The following is a 25,504-nucleotide window of genomic DNA, read 5'->3' on the forward strand; positions in this document are numbered from 1 at the left end:
GCAGCCAGCTCTGTGCCCCGGTGGCACCGTAGCTAAAGGAACGTACAGCTCAGGGACCCCAGAGCTCTGTGCTGCAGGAGATAAGGGCGAGGGCACTGCTCTGCCAGCGGATGCACGCAGAGCGCGCCGTGATGGGCAGGATTTTGCAGGCTCTTCACCAGGAGTAGAACCGCAGAAGGAATATGGAGCTTCAGTGAACAGTACCGTGATCGCACGAGGGGCTGCCCAGCAGTCCTCTGAGCAGGCGATGTCCTCTGAGGTCCCCGCGCTCCGAGGACCTGCTCTGCCGTAAGCTCCGGTGTCCCCTAGCGGGACAGTCCTGCAATTTCACTCATGGCGGGGTGCAAAAGCTGTTGGCGTCTTTTCCAAATTGGAGATCAAAACCCTAACAGAAACCTTGCAGAAGTATCGCTGGTATGTGTGAAAATTCTCTCTTAAATTGGGCTACTGGATATTTTGGATTGCTTTACAAGGATGTTCCATCCGTGTTCAGAAGGAGCCGTATAACTGCACTACTGTATGCCTGTGCAGGTGGCTGTGTTGTGCTGGAGTCACAAGCCAGCAGTCCAGGTAAGTTACTCCCATCCACTCCATTCATCTAGTCACCACTTTTCCCCACATCTGCTATCAGTTACTCTACGTGTGATGCACAGCGGAGTAAGGTCAGTTTCACCCTGAAATGGTGGAGAAGGGCAAAAGCTCCAAAGCGAACCAGCGCCAGACTGATCCAGCACAATGCCTGCCAAAAAGCAAAGTCAGCAGACCCGGGCATGATTATAGGAACTACATACAGCATGCAGACATCACTGAGCATAACACCTGGTGCCCATATCAAGAGTTTTCCCAAGGTCTGCTTTGTTTCATTACATAACAGCAGTTTGATATTTTACTCATCTGACCACTAGGATGAACATGCACAGCATGAAATGAGTGAGCAGGCACTGGCATTCCAAATTCACAAGTGTATGCCAAAAAGCCCAGCAGTCACAGTGCTCTCCAGGCATGGGGCACTGCAGGCTGGTGCTCCCTCCATGTTGTCCTGACGGCGCTCTGAAGGGCTCCTGCAGTGCAGTGCATTGGCAGCAAACAGCAGAGCTGCGCCGCTCCTGCTGCAGGTTCCAGAAGTCAGCAAGGAGCCTTCCCTGCCAAAGCTTTTGGGAAATTCATTGTTGCCTTCATATGAACCAAGGGAGATGAGCAAAGGGTTAAAGAGAGGACAAAGGTCGAGCTGCTGTGTAAGATGACTGGAACTACCCAGAGAAGGTCGTCCTGGCTGTGGGAGGAGCCGCACTGTGCAGCCCAGAGACGCGGGCCACTTGATTGTTGGGGATGAAGGGTGTAAATGTATCTGTCACATTAATGATAAAAAACCTCCAAAGCCTAACAGGGCTTCTCATTGTTCAGCTTATCCATCTCTGTCTAGAGCTTTCCAAAGCCCTTACTCAAGCCAAAGCGCAACGTTGGCACTGGCTCACAAGAGCTGCGGAAGACAGTGATGTTTTTGTGCAGTCATACTTGAAACCGTGTCCTTGGAGAAGGAGTCTCCTCTCAAGATTTTTCTTAAGCAAATCCAATCTCTGATGACTTTTAAAGACCCTTCAGAAGAATAGTGCTGTTCCTTCCCCCACCCTGGGGGACGCATGGGCGCTTCGATCTTTTTTGGGTGCTTGTTAAAGTGAGCCCATTCAAACCATGACAGGCTAGCAATGGCTATTAAAACACGGTCTGTGGAAGACATAATGTTAAACATTGCCAAGGGTTGCAGCTGAGATACGGATGCTGAATAAAGTTTCAATCCTTTTAGGGTTTAATGTTCCAGAAAATACGTACTGTAAATGAGGTTAAACATCCTGGGCTTGGCAAGCTATTACTAAAAGTGAGTTTGATTCCTGAAGGAAAATAATTCATAATTGGCTGAACAGTAAAATGTTTAGAAGAGTGAAAGAAAATAAAATGTTTTTCTCTAATTTCTTTGCTCTCTTGGCCCCTCTGGAGCATTTCGTTCTGCTGTGCGTGCAAAGCTGCAGACGGGCGGGGAAGGGACGATGGGGATGGAGATGGGGACGGGGAAGGGGACGGGGAAGGGTGCGCAGCTGAAAGCGGGCAGCGCTGGGTGTGCCGCGGGGTCCTCCAGAGCGCAGGGACCGCTTCGCCTCTGCTCCGTTGGGCGGCACCGGAGAGCCGCGGCTCCGAGCTGCCCGCCTCGCAGTTCTGACTCCTCAAAGAGAGCTCAATTGCTGTCTGAAGCAAACTGGGGAAGGGGGGAGGAAATTATTACTTTTTTGAATGTGCCTTCTCTTAATGGAGATTAAACGCAGTCTCACCTAGAAGAGATTGGGCTCCCTGTTTCCTATGGAAAATCAATCCTGTTTCATCTCTCTGCAGGGGCAGACGAGCAGTGCCCTCCGCTGCTCAGTGGCGGATGGGAGCCGCACCGCTGCACGCAGCTCTGCTTTCTTTTTCAGCCCTTGTGCTCATCTATGAGCCAATCCGATTTTGTGCATTTCTCTAAAATTCAGATCGTTTCAGGGGAACCCAATATGTGTTTCAGCTCGTTGGTTCTTCTCCAAGTAATAAATGAAGGCAGTTAAATTTGGATTAATCACTCTGACGTTTTCAGCTGCCCTGGAGGAAGAGCTGCTCTTCCTGGGAGCCCCCGGGGTACGAGCACATGCCAAGATCTTGTGAATGAGAGAGAAGTCAGTACCTAAAGAACACGAGCAAAAGGACAAGAAATGTGGTCTCTGCACTTTTACAGGAGTCTTTCAGATAGGAACGAGTTTGGAAGAGCAGACAGAGGTGCCACCGGGACTCGGCAGTGCCACGAGCAGAGTAACTCAGGCTGTCTCTGACAGAGTCCTGCTCACCTTCACAGGGACTTCACATGAAGTCCCACCAAATCACGCAAAGCACGGGGGGTGGGCAGTGCTCGAAACTATAGAAGTAATGGAGCATCAGCGCCTTGCGGGGCCAATCCCTTCTCGAAGAGGACAGATCCTTGCTTTGCGATGTAGTGCACCTACCTGAGTGGGATGGAATCCTGAACATTCTCGTAATAAAAGCAGTAAAAATCTCTGGCACTGCACGAGTTAAAAAGAAGAAATAAAACCCAGACAGGCAGCAACAAAGGGAACAGTTTGCAAACACATCTCGAATTGTCAAAACGTTTTCCATTGTGGCGGACGACCGGATCGTCCTTCTCTCGTGGCAGGAAACGCCACACGCAGAGCCGCTGAAAACTGCTGATCTGGGAGGAGGACAAAAGCCGCGCCGTGCCGGCGGAGCTCCGCAGCCGCGCCCCGCTGCCAAATCGCTCCGCGCCGATCCCGGCGCCGCACCCGCAGCCCCGCGCCCCGCTGGGCTCGGCCTCCCCACCCCCCGCAGCTCTCCTGCCACAGGCGGGGACCCAACCCAGCGCATCCCAGCGCATCCCAGCGCATCCCAGCGCATCCTCTCGCGGCACCATTCGCCTCCTCGCAGCTGCAGCCTCTCCGCCGCCCCGTCTCGCTGCCGCTTCCTCCCCTCCCGCGAGGTAAGCGCTTTCTTTCGCTTTATCTCTGGGGCTCCTGACGGGTCTGCTTCAGCATTGCTCTGTGTTCCCCGCTATCTTCCCTTAAGTTCTGTATGGGGTCTCCCGTGCGGTTCTGCAGCTTGCAATATTTTCTTTTTTCCATGTGACCATTAACTTGGTCACTTTCTGCAGTAGGGAAGTTGTGCTACAAGGTGAAGGGCTGCAACAGGGCAAGAAACAAAGATGACACTGAGCAATATTTGCTTTCCTCCTCTGAACTTCCCTGCAGCTGCACAAGTGTTCCAAATAATCTTTAGTTTCTGTGGGACAGAGATGTCAGTACTGAAGTAATAGCGTGTTGTAATGTTACTGCACAGTTCCGTCTGCTCAACAGAACAGCAGCATCCCACCACTTTGGCAATCGAGTGCTGATCAGAGAAATAATTCCTGGATCCCTACAAGTGGTCCTCTTCAGAGGAAGCTCAGTAGCTGCCTGACAGTGATGGCTGTATCTGAGTGAAACTGCCTGGTCCCTGATGGACAGAGCTGCTGCCACTCTGCCTGCAGAGCCACGAGTGCTCCGAGAACAAAACATGAAGGCATTAATGAAAATAATGATTTTAATCATTTAGTGAATTTGCATTGTGAAATAGGAAAAGATTTATCATTGTTGAGTATGTATATATTGAGTACCTCTTATAAAGATACAAATCCTAGTAACTGCTGTCCAGACCACTTAGCTCTGAGGAATACCTGTAGCCCTTCCCCAAAGCTTTTAGATCAATGTATTTTCAAAAACAAATTAAGCTACAGACTCCTTCACAAGCAAACCTCCCAGAGCAGATGACCTTGGTGCCACCGATGAGATCTCTGATGTAGAAGCATCTGTGTGCAGAACTGACCTGTGGCTTTTATCTCTCAAGGTGTATTTTTACTTTGAAGCACAAGTTTTGGAGCTTGGAAAGATGTGCTTGCGTAATTTTGTTCCAGACTGGTGGCACTGTCTGTTCCATTGAGGGGTATCATAAACATCTGCTGTTTTGTTTGCTTTATTGTTTGATCACATTTCAGGCGAGACGTCAAGAATTCACCTTCTTTAAAAACTGCTTTTTGGAGGGGGAGGAGGGTTGTGAACTGTGAGCTTCCCTGACCTTTGCTACAAATCGTGAGCGCTGTGTGAGCCACAGCAGGACGGTGGGCTGCATTCGGCTTTGTAAAACACCCTGTGAGCTGCATCTGCTTTGTTCGAGATGCCCCTGGCAGTGCTGAGGAGATGTGGGGAGTGCTGGGAGACCTCTCAGCTCCATCTGACCGAGGCGTGGCAGACCCTGCTGCATGCAGCGTGTGGCTGAGCCGCGGATGGACTCCCAGGACTGCAATGATGGGGATGGATTTTGCATCCCTGCAGAGCAGTGCAGGAAGATCCATGAATACAGAGGTAGCTTTAAATTTCAGACCAGCTTCAGCACTTGCTTAAGATTGCTGATCTGACCCAAGGCACGAGGCTGGAGCTGAGCTCCTCGCTGAGCAGCAGAGATAAAGCTGAAGTTCACTGGGGAGGAGCTGAGTTGGTGTGTGGAATCAATGGCAGCCCTCATTCCTTGCATGGTGCAAATAATTACCTTTTCTCCAACACTTTTTTGGATGATATCTCCCTTTGTTACTATCAGGTAAAAAAGCGAAGCTGCTCAGTGTTTCCAGAGTGTACGTCTGAGAAAAAATGAATAAGCTGCATTGCACCCTGATGTTCAGCGGAAATGTGAATGTCTTGGAAAGTACTCCAGGTTGGACAAAGTCCAGATTGTGCTGCATTGCTGCTCCTTCATTTCAATCTTTTACAGGCTTACAGGCAGAAATAAATGCTGTGTACTTCACATGGATGTCCATAGCAAAGCAAGCATATAAAGATCACTCTCATGTAAATGCTTTAAAAATCAAAGCTGCCACTGCGCCCACATAAGTCTGTGAAAGCAATCTTTAATGTCACTGAACTACAAGAACCATGTGCTCCAGTTTACAGAGATGTCTGGGGGAGAATTGGGAAATTAAAACCTGTGCCGTTTAAATCAAAAGGTGGACACTGAGTTCCTTGTACAGTTGTTAAAACTTCTTGCGACCTTCTTGGTCAAAAATGCCTTTCTGATTTCATGTAGCCAAGTAATTAATTTTGTATACTGACATCGCTACGGTTAGTCATGCTTTATCATCTCTAAATTGGTCATAACATCACCGGGGCTGCAAAGCTCTGTGCATTAGATGATGCTGCAAACACAAGGCACGCCCTCAGGCTGCTGCCCTGCTGGTCTCTGTACCTCACCTCACTCAGCAGGCAGCTGCTCTGGTCAAGGAGGCAAGGTTACACTTTTCCTGAGTTTCTCTGCTCAGGTCCATTTTGCTGTACTTTTTCTGATTCTCAGTTTTGTCCCCAGAGCCCTCAGTGTTCAGTTGGAAATGTACGGGCTGCGAAGTGTTTCTCAAACCTCGGTGGTGACACATTTCGCCTCTTGTTTTCCCCAGGATGCACCAGCAGAGCACCGCGCCGCGGGCCCACCAGCAGTGACCCACGGGATGACAGCCCCGCACACGCCGGGCTCGTAGGAGAAACGTCAGGGGGAGGAGCGGGAGAGCTGATTCTGGGCGGGAGGCAGCATGGGAGCAAACACCTCCAGCAAGTCACTGCCCTTTGGTGAGAATGAAGAAGGTAAGAGCTCCGCTCTGCAGAGCGGTTGGTGTCTGAAGCTGCAAAGTCCACATAGAATATCCCGAGGGCAGCACGGCTAGGAGTCACCCCAGCTCCGGGCACCCCAGCGAGGCACAGCAGTGTCAGGCGTGCTGCAGCCCCGCGCCTTTGGGCCGGCTGTCGGTGGCCACGAGCTGAGCACAGGATGGGGGCACTCGGGGGGGGGGGCTTTGAGACACCCGGGGACGCTGCCAGGCAGTCTGAGAGCAGGGAAGAAACTGCTGTTCTGCAGGAAGGAAGGTTTGTTTGGAGCACAGCTCAAGGAGTGGGATGAGGAGTAGCAGAAGAGCCCGGCGATGTGTGTCCTTCAGAGCTTTAGGTTCCATGGGAGAACTGCTGCAGAGCTGGGCCGACAGCCCCAGCAGGAGGGGCACTGAGAGCAGCCACGCAGGCTGGTTTTGCTGCTGCCAAATGGTAGAGGTGGCACTTAAGGATCATTCCATAAATACAGTTCCTGCTGCATGACTGAGCTCATTAACTTCCATATGGGCTTTCCCATGAGTACAGTAACAAAGTGCATAGATAATACAAATAAAATGCAAACAAAAGATGAGAACTTAGATGACTTATAAACTGTTCTTACACAGAGAAGAATGCCAATCAAATGCTGAACAATCTTGAATTGTTAAAAATGAACAGTCGAAATTCTTCCCGAGTGAAATTCTCAGTTTGTTCCAATGCTTCATAGAAAATGTGTGATGTTTATCAGGCCCGAAATGCTGAGTGCTACACATGTGGGGAAGGGCAGTTAGGGCAGATCTGATCAGGATTCCTCTGTACTGAAGTTTACTGGCACAGCTGATAGAGACACGAGGGAGAAAAAACATCAGTGGTGTGAGACCTTCCTGGAGATCTCATTCCTGGCACACCCAATGTTGAATACTGGCATCTTCTTTCATGAATACTGCTTGTGCTAACTCAGGTGGCTGACACTTCTCTCTTTCCTGACCACCTTCCTCGGGGTGCTGTGTCCAGGCTGTGAGATGGAAACTAATCTGATTTTCGTTGTCTGCTCCCTCTGCTGAGTCCTGCCTGGTTCAAGGCGCTTTGTGCCGTATCAGCTCCTACGGCTGAGGAATAAATGCTCTCTGGAGCGACACAGTGACCTGTGCAGGTGCTGTCCTTTGAATGGGCAGATGGGCTGGAAAGAAAAATCTGCTAAACCCCAAATTTTAAACAACCCCGTGTCTTCAGAAACAACAGGAAGATGCTGGAGAACACTTCAGGTTTTTTTCTCTTGTGAAGAATTAGAAATAACTTCATCCAACTGCTGCTCAGCCATTTTGCATTTGAATGTTTGCTGTTTCTTGCAGTCACCTTCGACCATTTTGAGATACTGCGAGCGATTGGGAAGGGCAGCTTTGGAAAAGTAAGTAGTGTGTGAGTGAATCAGCATTGGGAGAGCTGGAAACAACGGAGAGAGGGGGAAATTAGAGAGGCTTTAATGAGAGCAAAGAGAAGAAAAAATGCTGCACTGTCAGTGAGATCTACTGAGCATCAGCTCATCAAGCTGGTCAAGAAAGAATCAGAGCCAATTCTTCATCCACTCCATAACCACAAACGATATTACAGGAGGTTAAACAGTGATAAATCAAACGGCCTGAATTGTCTGTGTTTCTGGATAAACATCTCCCAAGTTTCTGCAGCAAAACACTGAATATCATGATACGTATTTAGCAAAGGGCTACACCCACATAAAAGCCTTGGCGGTATCTTTTTAAGGGAACATCTGTCTGTGGAACAGTGTTTGTTATTAAGCATCACATTACAGTCACATCAGTTTTATTTTTATTGTTATGAAATTTCATGGTTTTAGATGTTAGCAGAAATTTCAAAGGTCATTTCCCTTTTCATGAGGGCACACAGATCCCATAACTGAGATGTGCCTCATGTACAGAGTGAGAGAAAGACTTGCGGGTGGAAAAACAAAAAATGTTGATCAAAACTTTGCAAATTCATCCCCAAACTGTCATGGAAAGAAATCTGGAGAGAGAAAGGAGGAAGAACCCTAAATATTTGGTTTTGCACACTCACAGACTCAGTTTTTCACTGCTACATTCCTCCCCCTCATCCTCCCACAGCAAAAACTGTCCTTTGGGAGAACATGGGATGAGGTGTTCGCTGAGGTACTCACTGGCAATGCCTGAGCTGCAGAGCAGCACATGGAGCTGGACTTGGCTGCGGGGCTCTGTGAAAGACACCCAGAGGCCATGCTTCATCTGTGTTGATTTGTTGGCAAATCATCTCTGATGGGTCACTCATTTACTCGTTTAGGTCTGTGTTGTACAAAAGAATGACACCAAGAAAATGTATGCCATGAAATACATGAACAAGCAGAAGTGTGTGGAGCGTAATGAAGTGAGGAATGTCTTTAAGGAGTTGCAGATCATGCAAGGCCTGGAACACCCCTTCCTGGTTAATCTCTGGTAAGGCATTTCTCCTTTGCTCCCTGGTAAGTCTGTTGTTAACTAGAGAAACCTCTGAGCATGTTTATGCCGTGGCAGGTACTCATTCCAAGACGAAGAGGACATGTTCATGGTGGTAGACTTGCTGCTCGGAGGGGACCTGCGGTACCACCTCCAACAGAACGTGCGATTCCAGGAAGGCACTGTGAAACTGTTCATCTGTGAGCTGGTGTTGGCCCTCGACTACCTTCAGAGCAGACACATCATCCACAGGTCAGCTGGGTCCTCCATAGGCGGGTGGAATTTGTGGGCTGCAGAAGGGGCTGATTTTTTCCTCCATGATTTGACAGGACAAGCAGAACCTTCAGAGCTAAACAAACTGCCCCACATACGTTGGCTTTTGTGTAAAACGGTGTACATTTTTCAGAGAAAAGCATTTCTCTCGTGTGACATTTCCCATTCCTGATTTATTAAGTGATGTAGACCTCAGAGGTCCAAGACTTTTGGCTCAGCGTTGGCTAACTAGGGCATCAGCAGGGATGGAGTTAGAATGGGTTAAAAAACAGGGCAAGGGCAGAAAATTATCACATTTATAATCCCAGAGACAGCATTCTTGTGAGGTGTAAAAAATAAAGCATGGCACAAATTTAGGGTTGACATGATCCTGGTGGTTAGCAAAAGAAGGAATGCACTATTCAAGGCTGATGAGCACTTGCTTCTGTCCAGGAGCATACACCTGCCATTCCTGATGTGTGAAAGCAGAAAGGTTGGCTCCATGCTCCAGTGGGCCCTCCTCATTTGCAGAAAACCCCAGCGGACCAAAAAGATTTTGCTCTTCTTTCTTATGAGACAGGCTTCCTTACATACAGCTGCCAGTTTCTCAGAGTCTTATTTTTCATCCCTCTTGGATTGTTTGCATGAGTCCTTCTTTCTTTGTATGAATACCTGCATAGATTTCTGCCCCACGGTACCCTGACCTTGGCAAGCAGCCGGCACCCTGCTCTGCTCCAGCACTGCATGCAGCAGGGAGACAGCGGGCACTGAGCTGTGACTCCACCCCACACCTGCCTGAGTCACCTAATAATGGATGAGCATGAATTAAACATTGGGAAGCGCACACTGAGCTGCCTTTGTCCTGGGCAGCCAGGAGCAAATCTTTGTGCTGCAGGCTTGGTCTAAATAAATCGTGTCAGACATGGGTACAAGAGAAGCACAAGGAGGAAATCTTCTCTACCAGAAATGTGTTGCAATCAGTGGCATTTCCAGGGCTTGTGGGCAGGAAGAGCTGCACAATTTATGATCTAAGGAAAAGCCTGTTCAGGAAACAAACTGCACCTGGTAAAGGTGAGAGGTAACTGAGAATTGATGGTCCCTGTTCTGGGCATGGGGATGCCAGCATAGCTGTGCAGTGCCCCAGCACCCACTCCAGTTGCAGATACACAGGGAAGAGCCTAGGGGCAAAGCTGCTGTGATTTCCCAGAGGGTTCTCTGCAAATACAGGTTGGATTGTGGAGGTGGAGTGCACATGTGTCCAAGGACAGGTCCCCAAAGGCTGAGTCTGATCCACAAAGCGTATTTCAAGCAGCTGTATGCAGTACAGTATCACAGTACAATGGTTCCACAAAATGTATAGCAAGCTGCAAAATTTGCAAGAGATTTAATGAACGCTGTATCTCAGCGGGACAGGATCAGGTAAAGGGACTCAGCTGAGGAGTGCAACATCCACAGCTGGGAATGGCTGGGAATGGCAGGAGAGATGCAAACAACTGTTCACATTGTCTGAACAGTGCTGTGTGCAGACAGCAGAGCGATGGCTTCAGTTATTTCTCTCTGTACACAGAAAGGTAGGAAATGGTTGTTAACCTTTTCAGGCTAGGAAAGGTCTGTGCTCAGCCCAGAAGGAGCAGGACTGCAGAGGACTGAAAGCTGCTATATGGTAATCAGATATATGTTCTCTCCTGAATCACAGATGGCCAGGCGAAGCCACAGTGTACCTTTTGCAGTTGTAAAGGCTGAAAGCTGCTCCCTCCTCACCGTGCCCTGTGCAGCATCTGCACACCCAGGGCATCGCTGTGCTGCCCCCACTCTGCACCTCCCACAGTGCCCAGAGCTGTGCTGGCTCAGTGCGAGAGCAGGCAATGGGTGCTGGTGTAATTAGGTCATTAAGAGAGCTAATATCTTGTAAAGCCATTCAGGCACACTCAGGAGGTGTATCAGGTGTACATCTCCCTTCAATGGAACGCCTTTTATTACAGCTTTGCTACAGGGGTTTGTTGCTCTTTTGTTCAGGAACAAAGCCTGCAGGAACCAGTTTGTTTCCAGAGCTCATGGCAGGGATGAGCTCAGCCAGGCATCTGCAGCTCCCTCTAATCAAAATAAATGACATTTACTCATTTCCATTCACTGTTCTCTTAGTAGCAGACAGAGAAAGCAGGCCACATTCTCATGGACTGGAAGCGGGGTTCTCTGCAGCACTTCCACAGAGGAACGGGTTCCTGCTAAGGTTATTCCTTCCATTTCTCCCTTACGGGATGGGGCTGTTTTCACAATTTGTTATTACAATCATTGTCACTTTGTGCTGTAGAGCACAAGCTGTATTTTGTTCATCCTTTTTCTCCTCACTTCGTATTTTTCTTCTCCAACCTTTGATGCCCCTCACGCTCCCTGCTGTTACCCCAACGGTGAGGTATTTGTTAGTGTGCCCACAGTTGGTAACTGAGATGCATCAGATGCAGTGGTGATGAATTTCCCCGCTGTGTCAGTTTCTCAGTAGCCTGGAGGAAAGAAGTTTATAAGCAGCAGCATGGGTGACTTTTATCCTTCTGAAGAAAATGAAAGCATTAATAAATAAAATCCCAATCAGAGCATCAGAACATCTGTTCTACTTTCTGTAGGGTCTACATATTAAAAGCCAAAGGAAGAAATTTGGCAAGCATTTAAATGAATGCAATTCTGATTTTGTAATTTTTATTCCTGTAATGCAAAGCACACTTTTTTTAGAGAGCCATCCTGCTTTTGCACCTTTTGTCCCTCACTGCAGAAACTCCACTGTGTGCCATTAAGGCACACAAACACTTTCCTTGTTGTGCCACTCTGATGTTCCACCTGCAGCTGAATGGCTCCAGTGATGCCAAAAGAATAAGAGCAACAATGGACGCCATTTGTCTGCTTCACTCCAACATGTGATTTTTAGGGTGTAAACGGCAAACAACTTCCATAGAGTATTATATTGAGACAGAGCATGAAGTAACGAAAAAGGTAAAAAGCAGCTTTTGACACTGTGGCTGGAGTATCCGGGTGCTGCTGGCCCTGGCAGTCACATCTCTACCTCTATTTCTGCTTTTGCTGCTTGAGAAGCTGTTCTCCTGTGCTGAAATCAAACCCTGCAGAAACATCAGGGCTGAAGAACTCCAACAAAAGATTTTTCTGAGGTGTAATTCCCTCTACAGCCTACAGCTTGGTTACTCAGAAATCTCCCGCAGCGTTGCTTCACGCCACATCCCCAGCTGAATGGCTGTTTCCTTCTCTCTTAGGGACATCAAGCCTGACAACATCTTGCTGGACGAGCACGGTAAGTGCCGCTTACCCCCTAGTCATTCATATGTATAAAAGCAGGGACAGAAATAGTAAACCTGTGCTGAGTTCTCAGTGCTCACAGCTTTCCTCACTTTGTGTTGCTTTCTTTTTTGGTCCACAAGCAGTCTGGAGCATTATTGCCCTTCTGTGCTTGGGATGATGATGACTTCTTTTAGAGGAGCAGCACTGGGTGCACTCAGAGCACTGTGTATCCCACATTGCTGGGCAATTTCCTGGGGTTATTTTGATGTTTAATCAACTCTGCTGTAGACTGATTCAGTGGCATTTCTGGAGGGCGTTGCAGGTCAGATGTATTCTGTGCTGTTTGGACTCAGCTTCCAAGCAGTTCTCATTTTAAAGCCTCTGCAGTTGCTTTCGATATACCCAAAATGTAGTAATCTGAGCAGAAGTGTAAGCACAGTTGCAGTTGTGTGTAACTTATGCGCATAAACAGAACGTGTTACAGTTGCACAGAACATCTTCACTCACATATTTCTTCTTTCTTGAGCTTTTATCTTGGGGAGGAAGCTCTGAAGAGGACTTAGGCCTGGATGCACTACATAGAGAGAGAGCTATACATTTTCCTAACTATAGTCCTGTTCCATCACTGAATACATTTGGTTTTACCCTGGCAAAGTTGCCCCAGTGAAGAGCTGTTCTGACACCGATCAGCTTTTAAGTCATTAAAAAAGAAATTAGTATTTCAATATTTTCTGGAAATACATATAGTGTCTTGTGAGAAATCTTCATTAACAGCTCCAATAAAGCTATTTCAAGAGCAAGTGCCAGCAAAGGAGCAAGGCGTATCTGAGCGCGTTATCACTGCAGAGGTTTCAACATTGATGCTGACATCCTGAAGAATCACTGCTGTTCTCACACATAACCAGGCTCCCCTGCATCCAAGCCCAGGCTCCCAGTCTGCCCATGGCCTCTGCTTTCAAAGCACCAGTTTATTTATGGAGGAGCTGCAGCACAGCAAACAGGGGACCAGCACTGCCCAGCCACGCAGTGCCTACACAGGGCCAGATGCCCAGGGCTACTCTCCGAGCAGCGCTGTGACTCCAGGCACTGCAGGACCACAGGAATGTAGGTCAGCATCCTTGCATACAGGAAGGCACTGTGCGACTCTGCATCTCCACAGCGTGGCACCTACAGGCTTCCATTACAGATCACCTGCAGACCTCCATTATGACTGCAATTTGGGATGATTTTTGAGCCTGTTCTCTATCACTGTGGTGTTTTAAGTGTCTGTTGTAGAGGTTTCAGAGTTATTTCTGGTGATCGTGCCCTTGGCTTCAGTGTCCTTATGGCCATGCTTCTATTTCTTTTCCTCTTGCATCTTCAGCTAAAAATGCATCCTCTTGTGCATATAGAAAACTGTAAGGGGAAACAGATTTTTCTGTCCCCTGTGTATATATTATTAGGGCACATTTATCTCCATCTAGCCTCACAGATTCTGCTTGTTCTTACTTATGGAACAAAGCTGAAGAACCTCATTCTCCCTCCTCCTTCACCAGGCATTCTGTGCTGTTATCAAAAAATGCACACTGTTTACTAACCATGGTTCTTCACTGAGATCAGGTCTCTCTAAACATGAGGCACCTAGAAACCTTCAACAGTCCAGCTGCAGCCTTTTGCCCCCATTATCCCCATGCTCCCAGCTCAGCCCTTCAGCAGTAATGTGCCACCTTCTGTTGTCACCCATCACCCTCCTGTAGTTCAGCACAGAAATGCAGTTTCTGTTTTTCTTTGCCTGTTGCAAAGCTCAGTGCAGCTTTGGTGCCAATGCCTGGCAGGTCAGAGGAGCCCTGGCACATCTCTGTCTGTGTGGAGGAGTCTGGTTCAAATTGCTGATGGTGCACTGCCTCGTGATACTATGCACTGACATGTATCACCTGCTGCAAATTGTTACCAACATACCTGATGTGCTTAATATTCTTTAAAACAATCTTAGCTGAATTGAGAGAAGCCTTTGTTTTTCTCTCCCATCCTCCTTCAGAGGTGTTCTGGAAAGGTAAAGGTATTATGTAGCAACAGAAGTGCTGCATTTAACAGCAAACTTCTTTGCTCACCACAGAGCACAAAGTCCTTCTCCGCTCTGCATGCAATACTCACAGGGGAGCGTTGCACTCTCAGAACCCAAGATTTGATTTGGAAGTGCCACTTCCCAGCAGACGAGGAGATGTGGGGAAGGACACGTGCTCAGAGTGCAGCTCTGGCTGTGCTGCTCAGACACCAGCTGCAATTAGAGATGCTGAGCTATCAGGAGAACACAGGCCTTGGAGTCTGACTTGAAAACTCCGCAGCAGCACACAGTGCTCTCCTCCTGTCCACCAACAGCTATGTCTGCTCAACCTGTCCACTCTGCCCTGTACAGCTGCAGTTCAACACAACTACATTCCATGAAGTCCCACTGCACAGAGCTCCTTCCTGTTGTCCATGCCATTGTTTGATGTGCTCCCAAGTGGGAACATTTAAAAACTTGTGGTTTGTTTGAAGTGAATCACTGAAAGGATGCATCCAGAGAAGGGCACATTTGTGCTTGGAATAGCAAATTCTTACTAAGTCTCTGATTTACATTTATCAAAACACCTCCCCACACAGTGGAATGAGAGATAAAAGAAAAGAATACAAGGACGTAGAGGACATCTCAAGATGAGAAAATCTTGTATCATCCTTTCCTTCCAAGCACTCCCCAGCGATCTGATCACAACTCCTTCACAGGAAGGGAGGAAGCAAGGACCTGACTGATGTTGTACAGCACTGACAGCAGCAAGGAGGGACGTGCTCCAAACTTGCAGCATGCGAGAGATTCTTTGCCTCTCACCCAGGGTCTTCCAGCAGTTCACATGGCTCACAGAAAGACCTCTGCATTTCTTCTGTCAGAATGGAGCCTGGAAGCACCACAGCTCTGTTAAGGAGCTGTTTTGCGTCTCAGTGGAACTAACAGCCCACAGAGCACACAGTGAAGAAAGGTCTGACCCAATGAACTGGACAACTGGCAGACAGGCTGTCCTGTGAGCAGTGCGCACCTTCTGCTGAATCTGACAGAAAACGAAGCTGCTGAAACACCAGACAACCACTCATGGGAGGGGGCCAGAGGATGAGTTTGTCTTTTCCAGATGCTGACATGGGGCTGGAAGTTCAGAGGCTGAGGAATGATCCCAGACCAATGGTACTGTGGGCTGCCTGCCTGCCCTGCACACCCATGCTGTGCTCTGACCATGGCTGATTCAGGGCAGGGGAGAGAGAGCTCCTGCACTCTATGCAGTGTTGTTGGAAAGCTGCGTGCAGAACAGGGATGTGATGCAGGATTTTTTAGCTAATAACAAACTGTACTTCTGTTCCCTTGTTTTCTCCAGCTAGATCAGACATTTGCAGCAGGCAAACTTGGTCACTGCTCACACATAATATATTTCTGTACAAATGTAAGGATTGGCTTCAATATTTTATAGCATCCAGAGAGGACTGCATACGTTCACTGCCAAAGCACAGATTTTTAGCCATAAGGACAACCACATTCTACTTTAACTCATGAAGTAAAGCAGCAATGAATTTCCAGCTGCTGAAATTCACGAGTGAATATTGTCCCAGCATCTCCATCAGTAAAAACCACTTCCATTTGACCTCTGTGGTTAAGAAAACAACAGCAATTCAGCCACCCCCTGTGGCAGTGTCTGCAAAACAACATCACAGCGTTCCCTGGATTTAATTATGAGTCCAACACTGTCAGAGATTAAGTAGTTCATTGCCTTACAAGAAAATGCACGACACCAGGAAGAAGCCAGCATTTAATCAGAAGAATTAGGCCAGGTTAACCTCTAAGGTTCAAAGAAGTTCACTTCAGGGAAGTCGGCCCCGTATTGATTACCTGCACTGCTGTACTCCATGGGTTTGCTCACTGATAGTTCAGGGAATAAGGAGTAATAAATTAAGTACTTGTCAAAAAAGAAAAAGTAACCAATCAGCCACAAGCCCAGTGGAGGTGTTTCTATTCTCATCCCTGCTTATCACATTCATCTTCACATTTCCTTCTCAGTTTGCAGGCAATAGTTGCACACATTGCAGCACATTGAGCAGAAACCATGCTCAAAAATACCAAGAAATCCTTGATAAAACAAACACCACTGAAACGAGCTCACAAACATCACAAGGCACATTCAAAGACAGAAAACAGTGCACAGTGACAACTGTGAAAACACCGATATTTCACTCCCAGAGGATAAATAAGGGTTATTTCCTCTAACAAGATACAGTTATAAGCAGCCTATAAGCTAAATGCTTTCTATCAGTTCTGGCATGAGAAATTTCCACATGGAAACTACTTTCCATTGGATACTTTACTTTGATAACCTTCTGATGGAAGGTTATTTCTTTGTGAAATTAAAGCACATCTGTTTACACTTCAATCTCTGCCTTCCAGGACACGTGCACATCACCGACTTCAACATTGCCACAATGCTGACTAAAGAAACTCAGGTCACCACAATCGCTGGCACAAAGCCGTACATGGGTAAGAGCCAATGAACACTGTGCTCCTGAATTGCCATCTTCCAGACCTGAATCGATAACCATGGTAAAACATCACTCCAGTTCCTCATCACACAAGCACAGCTGATAGAGCAGAATACCACTGATGTACCTGGGAGAAATCAGGGCTGGAGTATGCAGGAAATGAACCACAGAGAAACCAGGTGAATGCTAATGGAGCTCAGGTGGAAATGTCACACAGAAAAGCCTTTGCATTGAAGAAAGCAGGAGCGTGACACTTCTGAGTGAAGCAAAAGCACCCAGAAGTCTTTCTATACAGCTAACACTAAAAACAAAACTCTCACAAACCAGTGCAGTCTCCCACAAAGCCCTTCCCAAAGCTTCTGCAGACATCAGGCCCTGGGGAGGGGGACAAGGAGGCTCCTTCTCATCAGGACCACCTCAACACCACCTGGTGCAATCACTGGAAAGAGGAGCAAATGCACAAAAGGAAAATGCTGCTCTTTGGGTTTGGTTTTATTTTATTCAGAGCAGTTATTCCTACCTATCTTGTAGGAAAATAACTACAGTATTTTATTCCCTTCATCTTAGAAGGGAAATGTATTGGCTGAGGAGAAGCCTTCCAGCCCCTGCCCACTCCGTATCGCTGACCTGCCCTGAAAAGTTGTGGCTCTCAGACTCTGCTCAGTTAAATTGTGCCTCTCCTTGCCTGAACACCCCAGAACTCAGAACTTAGGGTGCTTTATGTGATACGGGAAAGTGAGCCTGGAGAGCCTCTACATGGTTTGGGGAGTTACATAAAGCATTCTGTAATGCAAATAATTTGGATTATATTTCTCATATAGTCATTCACATCACATTGGTGGCTGCTCTGAGACAGCTACTGTGTGGCCTAACAAAGACTGAAAAATAAAATGGTGCAAGCAAGCCCATGCTTCAAGCTTGTGTAGCACCCTGCACCCCTTAGTAAGGGGCCAATAGACCAGCCATGTACCCTTGTTCCAAAGTAAAAGCAGAAATGGGTGTGTAATGCTATAACGCAATGGAGAGCACTGATAGCAGAGTAGCTAAGTCTTTGACTACAGCAACCGAGGACAAGCCCAAATGCAACACACACACACACACAAAATGCTGCTTACCTTTAGAAGACCTCAGGTTTGCAGGGAACTCCAGAGAAACACCCTCACCTCTGGGCTGGGAAGAGGTGGATCCTGGCTCCAGCCCTTCCATCAAGTACCTTGCATACAGCTGAGCTCCCCTGGGTTGGCCCTGCCTTCCCACCAGGTGCCCAATCACTGCTTCAGCCCATAACTCATCATTTCTGCTACAAGGTGATCTGCTGATGTGTGCCCTGGGATGCTTTCTGTGTCACTGGATCAAGCATTCTGTACTGCTGCTTTTAACTCAGGATTGCAACAATGTGAATGATCTCTTTTCTGTATTTCACAGCACCTGAGATGTTTAACTCTACAAAACCCATCGGCTATTCCTTTGCTGTGGACTGGTGGTCACTTGGAATCACTGCTTATGAGCTGCTCAGGGCCCGGGTACGGAGTACACAGCGCTGATGCCTCTGTCCCTCTCTTTCCTTAAGCATGCTGTTGGAGGGGCTGATGCTTTGTAACAGGGAGGAAAGTTCTGAGACAGATTTTAGGCCCTAAGGTTTATTACAGCATGGGCAGCAGAAATCAAATCTTCATCAGAGCTTTTGTGATCACAGCTATGATCACATTGCCATTCAGAAGAGCACATTGCAGCAGCTCCTTGCTCTGTCTGAGGGCTTCTCAGGTGAGCTTACTTGCAGGCAGTTGATCAGAGCAGTGCTTTGGAAGCGCTGTGTAAAAAGTGGGATACCATTTTTTGAATGACATTCTTCTAAGCTAAAAGCGATTGAAAACCTTGAGAGGCTGAAGGCTCCGTTTGGTAAAGGAGGGCAAAACACCTTTAAAAAATGCTGCAGCCAATTTTTGCAGGGAGCCTAAAAGTATTTTTCACAAAAATGTAAAAAACAGAGGGTGAGCAATCTTGACAGTGCACATTAAGGGGATGTCAGTCTGAACTGACGGGTAACTGTAAAAATATTAATATAAATCTGAGTTTTCTATTTGTAAATTTAAATTAATCGCAGGACTGCCCATGGCATTGGATTTTTGACTTGGTGGTAGCAGTGGATACATAGTGAGGGACTCAGGGGGTCGCGGCACAGCAGTGAGCAGTGGCAGCTCTGACAGCAGTGGCACTGGGCGGACCTCGAGGTGCCTTTGGTGTCTGTGTGCGGTGGCACCATGCATGCAGTTGCATCTGACATCATGTCCATGTTGTTTAAATGCACTTGTAGCAGCTCCCCACGCACACACTGTAGAAATCCGGGAGGTAAAGATGCTTCCCAGCAGCACTCTTCCATTGCACGCAGTATCCAAGCACAGCAGTGTGGTTGCTCCATGCAGAGGCTGAGAGGCGGCCGTTTCCCCGCATGCAGCCCGGCAGCTCAGGGTCGGGTGCCCGACTGCTGTGCAGCCACGCGTGCAGAGCGTCCTGCAGTGCCGGACCGGCGGCTCTCAGCCTTTGTTGGAACGGCGCTTTTCCATGAGGCGTGAAAAATCCCACTCCATTTCCCTTCTGTCACAGCCAATATAAGGCGTCTTACGGAAACATTGGGAACGCTGGCGAGGCTGAGGAAGACAAAGCTGGACACTGACTGATGGCTCCTATCTGTCATCCAGCCATTATTGCTGTCCTCTGGCATTATTACTGTGCTTATTTCAGATGAGCTCAAGACCTGACAGGCAGAGATTTCAGTGGGGGGGGTGGGGAATGTGCTTAGAGATTTTGTTTGGAGCCGCCTTGCTCTGAAAAGATTTCTGAAGGAGCTGAAAAGATACACTAAAATGCTTTCCTTGTTGCACTTTTCACAGAGGCCGTATCATATTCGCTCCAACACTTCCACAAATGAAATTGCTCACGTATTTAAGACTGCTACAGTGATGTACCCTGCTGCTTGGTCTGAGGAAATGGTGATGCTGATCAAAAAGGTGAGGGCTGCTGTGGCATTGGAGCACGTCGGGGCTGGGATCCACTTCCACTGCGCCCCACTGACATTTCTTGAGGGAAATGGCGGAGATTCACTGAAAACTGTATCCAGACTCAGTGCTGGTGACCTTCAGGTAGTGCTGTATGTCAAACAGCCAGCTTTTAATGACAGAGCTCGTTAATGCCGCCATCAGCCAACTGCACTGCTCTCTGGGCTGATGGTGATGGTGCTCATGTTGGCAGCCCAGGATGGATCTCTGCTGAGGACACAGCGTTCACTTCCAGGGTTTCTCCTACAACTTCGTCTCTCTGGAGTGATGTAACTTAGAAGTACTGATACACATGTCCACAAATTTGACTAAAAACTTGCATAAATGTTTTATGATTTTTTCCAATAATGAAAAGATTTGCAAAAAAATGCTGATAATATTGAAATCCCTCAATGCCATGAAATTTATGCAATTTCATGTGGTCAGGATGGGAGGGCAGGACTGTGGGAGAGTCTGAGCGGGCACACAATTTTCATTCTAACCTCTTTCCTTTCACTCTTGCTACAGTTGCTCGAGACAAATCCTGACAAGCGTTTTTCTCAGCTGAAAGATATCCAGGACTTTCCCTATCTGTCAGATGTAAACTGGAATGCTGTTCTCCAGAAGAGGATAATGCCAGAATTCATTCCTACGGTGAGCAGCGTTAAGTTTGAAAGGTCCTTAAGGTGCCCAGTCCCCGTCACAGCCTGCATCCTTTCCTTGTGCCTTCAACCAAATCAGAGTGGGAACATCTCACCATTCCCATAAAAACAGTAGGTGCCCTTAGCACAGGGGAGGACAGGCAAGAGCACGATTTTCACTTTCTGGTGAATCTGATGAGGGTTAATGGGTGGTGACTGCAAGGAATGGGCGCCCCAAAGGTGATCCACTCTGTTCATAATAATCTCAAAGTTTCTGTGCGCACACTTGGACTTAAGGGCATGAGCACCATTGGCACTGCAGATAAAATACAGGATGCTGTTGGTTTTGAGCCATCCTCCAATGAACCACCATCTTTAGCAGCCCTGTTTCGGACCAGCACTTCTAATGCAAAAAATAATGAGCAGAGGGCTCATTAGCAGCCTGGAGATCACTGTCCATTACAGAACTGTTTCTTCCTGAAGTGACTCTCCCTAACAAGTCCATTGTTCACAGGAAAAGAACAAATACGGTAGATTCAGGTTTCTGATTCTTTTTTAATCAAATTAAAGCAGCACAGAGGTAACGTAACCCTCTTTGAAAATAATCCAAGGACTGCTCTGTGCAGTGATGCTCCAGCTGTCTTTCACTTGCAACCAAACTAATGGTGAGCTAAACTGAATGAATATTTAACTGCACGTATTTCCCCTCTGTCAGTGGCTTTCTGTGGTGGATGTATGTGTATTGCTTCAAAACTCATCATGCAGGATTCTGCACAGCCTCAACAGAGGCTGTCACTTTGAAGCAACCAATGGGTTAAATGTAAGTAGTAAGTGTAAAGGGAGCAAACACACCTTGACAGCGCTCCCCCAGCTGAGGGAAGTGCTGAAATATGTCGGATGTGCAGCAGCTGTTCCAGCTATGTGTGCAGTTCTAATTAGTTCATTTTTTACAAAACCCAGATCCCAGACCTGCCCAATTAATGACCAGCACTGCTCACTTAAGGCAACCTTTCTCTCCCCTCCAGAAAGGAAGACTGAACTGTGACCCAACCTTTGAACTTGAAGAGATGATCCTGGAGTCCAAACCTCTTCACAAGAAGAAGAAGCGCCTGGCTAAGAAGGAGAAAGACATCAACAAAAGCAATTCCTCACAGGTAAGAGCAAGCAGGTGCATGCGTGTGGTGAAGGAAGGCTTTCATTCTGTGTGAAAGCCAGCTATCACTTAGCAGTACTGCAGCAACCTGTTTGACAGACTGTCTCTTTTCCTTTTGACCAGCTTTATTCCCTAGAGATCCTGCCATCCCTCACGCAGCTGCACTCCTCACAGTGCATCAACCAACACACACTATTGCTTTTCCAAACCTCCAGTTAGGCTGTTACTGTTCTGTATTAGCAGAAACCTTTCTATTTTATTTCCTCTGAAACATCCTCTAGAAAGAGGGAATGGTAACATGTGAATATTGCATTAAGAGTTTCTAAGATGCAAAACACTCCAGAAGCATTGTGCAGGTTTCATGATGCTGGAGAGCCTTTTTGGGTAGGAACTCTTTCTTTGGTTCTGTCTCAGGCGCTGCGAAAACAAAGAACATTTCCAGGGCCAACAGTAAGCTGAGAAGAGTCTGTGCTTTGAACATGCAAGCTGGTATCAGAGGGCAAGCTTAGCCAGGTCCTGAGTTTGAGATACTGTCCTACACAGGAATCGATGTCAAAATTCCTACTGGCTTCAACAGTGCCAGAATTTCCTCTGTAGATCATAAGGAGCGCTTTGGCTTTCATAAAGCTTCATTATTTTTCATGCCCCTTAATTGTTCACTATTGAACATTTCTGTAATAAAGTAATTTAAAGGTCAGATGTGCTGTTGAACATCTTCAGTACTTAAAGATGGATTGGGCTCTCAGGGCTTGGCCCTGCGTAGGGTTTGGCTTTCTCATGCACTCCCAGCCTGCAGCCTCCTCCATTGGCACTGGAGCCAAACACTTGTTTTCCATCCCAATGGCAAGAGTCTGGATAAATTGCAGTGTTGAGACAAGAGTCATACATTTGTTTGGGCATACAGCTATGCAGTTAACACAAGCAACCTGAGCTTGAATGGCTTCTTTCATGTAGACCTTCCACAAGAAATAGCATGATACAGTTCCTGAGCTGTTGCCTCCCTCCTGCACAATGCAGGAGCTCTTGGGGTACACCTGAGCCCTGGAAGGCTTTGCTGCATGAGCAGTTTTATGCTTCTGCAGTCTGAGCTTTTTCTGCAATAGAAAAATGCCTGTGGAAACCCAACATATAATTTGAAGCCTGTATACCTACTCAGTTCTATGTGAGGAGAGTTGTAATGCCATTCTCCCAACTGCAGTGCTGGTGTTGCTTTGGAGCTAAAGATATTGCTGTATCTCCTTGAAAATGCCCTTGCAACATCTTTTTGTGCCAACTGTGAATTTATTCAATTTTTCTTCATCTTTTCTATTCAAATGTGAAAGGCCTGCCATCTTCAAAAGCATCTAGAGACACTCCAGAGGGACTTCATTGTTTTCAACAGAGAAAAGTAAGTACTGATAAAAAGGCAGCGTACCAAATCCTGTTGCAGAGTAAAAGCTTTTGGCCAGTGAACAGGGATGGGCAGCAACGTTGCTAATGCTGGTTTGAGGCCAGGCTGGCATCCTGTCCATAGCAACCCTGCCGTGGCCGGGTCTCTGGGGCCAGCTGCCCCAACAGCAAGGAGGTGCCTAGAGAAGCTGGTCTGGGGCAGGCAGTGTGAATGGGCAGCCTGCAGGCATCCCCAGGCCCACCAACAGCTCTGCCTCCTGCTCTGCCCTAGGGTGAGACACCAGCACAACGAGATCCAGCAGCAAACAGTGCTGGCCAAGTGCAGAGGCATGCACAAGGACAGCCAGAACAACAACCTCTGAGAACCACAGCCCTGGCAGCAGGAAGCTCTGGGACTGCCCCTGTAGCTTGCCACCATTCACTAGAAGCAGCCCATGATTTTGCCTTCCATGACAGCAGCAATGTGACTGTGTGAGAAGGGTGAGCTGCTCAGCACTCTTCCACTGGGGTTGGCCGGTTGGTATCACAGCCTAGTGAGTACCAGGCACCCACCCGCAGAACGTCACCACCAGCCCTTGTCATGGTGGGATCTGCAGCTGTGCGCCCTGGCTCTTTAGGCCAGGATTCCTGCATGGTCCCTACATGGAGCTGATTTTTCCAGGTGGAAAACACTGCTCTGACTTGTGGCGCCTTCAGTGGCACCCAGCAGTAGCCTCAACTTGCAGAGATCTGCAAACATCCTCAGAAGGGCTGGTGCTGGCAGCAAGCTTCTTCCCCAGCTGGGCAGGGGCAGTGAGGTTCCATTCATGCTCCCACTCCTCACTGCTTGCAGAGCCACCTGGTGCAGAGCCAGGCAGGCACACAGCTGGACAGGGAAGTGATACAGTGACAGCCCATGAGCAGCATCCCAGAGCTTTTCCAGGCCATCCTGAAAAGCCATTCACAAACATGTTAAACTGCTGCAAATTTCTGAGTCTGATGGGTCGTGGCTTCCAACATCAGAGGTAAATTTGAATGCGTACTTTTCATCTCTCTGCTGTTATCTTCACACTTGATTTAAGCAGCAACAGCTGTGCTCCTGGTGCAGGCTTTGCCAAGAGTGAGATTGACCAAAGCATCTCTAATATGGTAAATGCTAGGTATTATGCTATTATTCAAATGTTTTTGCAGACCAAACCTTTCACCTCTTTATTTGACATTTTTCCTAATCTCAGCAATATAATAAACATGTGGTGAACTGTCTGTCTCCCATTTGCCCAAGGGTTCTTGTATCCCCTGTGCCTTCCTGTCTCTCTCCTCTGGCTGAATCTGATTAATTAAAAAAAATCCAAATAAAACAGACAGCAAATGAAAGACTCCTTCCCAGGTAACCAAAAGCCACTGTTTCTTCTGAGGTCACTTGCAGTGCAAGGCAGAATAGGTCTGGGAGGGCTGAGTAAAGCCAGGCTGTGACAACAGCCATACCTGTCACCTGCAAAGCACTGGACTACAGCCACCTAGGAGAGGTTCACACACCATAAACCCAGACAAGGGAACTGGCCCTGCTCCTGGCTAGGACAAAGATCAGTGCTGTTGTACTAGCTGACACACACACACAAAAAAAAACAAAACCCTGAAGAAGTTATATGAGAACGCTGCACCTTTAAAAATTCCCCAAAAGATCTCTAAAACAATCTCTGAGGCACAGTCTCAGCTTAATCACTAACAGGCAGCAGCAAAAAATCTCTAATTACTTCATAGCAGAAGTTCACAAAACTTCCAAGTATGAGCAGTTATTCTGACCCCGGCACAACTATTCTGGCTCAGCCCCTTTGAGGACTGCTGCACAGACGACTCGTCCTGTCTGAGCTACAGGCATGCAAAAATAAATATTTCAGGGTCAAATACTTCAGGGAAAAAAAAAAAAAAAAAAAGGATTTATTTAGCACTGCTTAGATTGACACTCAATTTTTTCTAATATGTAAAAAACAATCTAATTTTTTTGGATGCTTTGCAACCTGGAGAAGGCAGTGACCCACAGTTGGACACCACCTGACACAGGGAGAGCAATTAACTCACAGGTGTCCACAACCTCAAAATCAGCCTCAGCTGGAAAGGCCTGGGCCATGTCACCACACAGCTGACAGGCACAGCCCACAACGGCCACAACAGGCAGCGGCCAGAGACAGCATGGCCAACGCGAACAGTCTCACTAGCACCAGCTCCAAGCTGTTTTGTTAATGCTTTTGCTTTTGCCCAAGAAGCAACACTGTCCCAGCATCCATACTGGTCCCCCAGTGCTGCACATAGACTCCCTTTGGCTGTACATCTCCCTTGGCTCAAACAGCCCCAAGTTGCTCCAGAAGCCCTGCACACATCCTGCCCCTGGGACACAGCCTCTCTGCCCCTGCTGTCCCCAGGGCCAGGCAGGCAGCCACAGCTCAGAGTGGAAAAAAGCAGCCATGACAACAAGTTATTTGAGGAACAGTTGGTTTTTTTTTTCCTTTCTTTTTTAATAAAGTGTACAAAGTCGTAAATTTCCTTACATGAGGTGCTGTGA

The 25,504-nt window shown here is 47.6% G+C and overlaps 2 protein-coding genes across 2 annotated transcripts in view; one reads left to right on the forward strand and one right to left on the reverse strand.

Annotated features, from left to right (window-relative positions):
* PPP2R2B (protein phosphatase 2 regulatory subunit Bbeta) overlaps window positions 1–17,968 on the reverse strand; it is a 90,615-nt gene extending 72,647 nt beyond the window's left edge. Inside the window, exon 1 of the mRNA XM_048960102.1 lies at window positions 17,863–17,968. Coding sequence (XP_048816059.1) covers window positions 17,863–17,953 — 91 coding nt within the window. The 5' untranslated portion in view covers window positions 17,954–17,968. The remainder of the gene's footprint in view (window positions 1–17,862) is intronic.
* STK32A (serine/threonine kinase 32A) lies at window positions 3,047–24,387 on the forward strand. Its single transcript, XM_048960106.1, has 13 exons — window positions 3,047–3,532; window positions 6,029–6,212; window positions 7,565–7,620; window positions 8,526–8,677; window positions 8,756–8,929; window positions 12,190–12,227; window positions 16,656–16,745; window positions 18,173–18,270; window positions 19,639–19,755; window positions 20,311–20,436; window positions 21,449–21,577; window positions 22,899–22,963; window positions 23,237–24,387. The coding sequence occupies exons 2-13, from the start codon at window positions 6,161–6,163 to the stop codon at window positions 23,325–23,327; spliced, it is 1,188 nt and encodes a 395-aa protein (XP_048816063.1). The 5' UTR covers window positions 3,047–3,532; window positions 6,029–6,160; the 3' UTR covers window positions 23,328–24,387.
* The last annotated feature ends 1,117 nt before the right edge of the window (window positions 24,388–25,504 follow it).

This window comes from Lagopus muta, chromosome 14 (genome assembly GCF_023343835.1).
Source record: "Lagopus muta isolate bLagMut1 chromosome 14, bLagMut1 primary, whole genome shotgun sequence".
In the NCBI taxonomy this organism is placed as follows: domain Eukaryota; kingdom Metazoa; phylum Chordata; class Aves; order Galliformes; family Phasianidae; genus Lagopus; species Lagopus muta.

Excerpts from the sequence above, each read along its gene's own strand:
- STK32A (XM_048960106.1), top strand. The coding sequence starts at position 6,161 with ATGGGAGCAAACACCTCCAGCAAGTCACTGCCCTTTGGTGAGAATGAA. Across the intron at positions 16,746-18,172 it reads TGGCACAAAGCCGTACATGG|CACCTGAGATGTTTAACTCT; the intron begins GTAAGAGCCAAT and ends TGTATTTCACAG. Across the intron at positions 20,437-21,448 it reads TGCCAGAATTCATTCCTACG|AAAGGAAGACTGAACTGTGA; the intron begins GTGAGCAGCGTT and ends TCTCCCCTCCAG.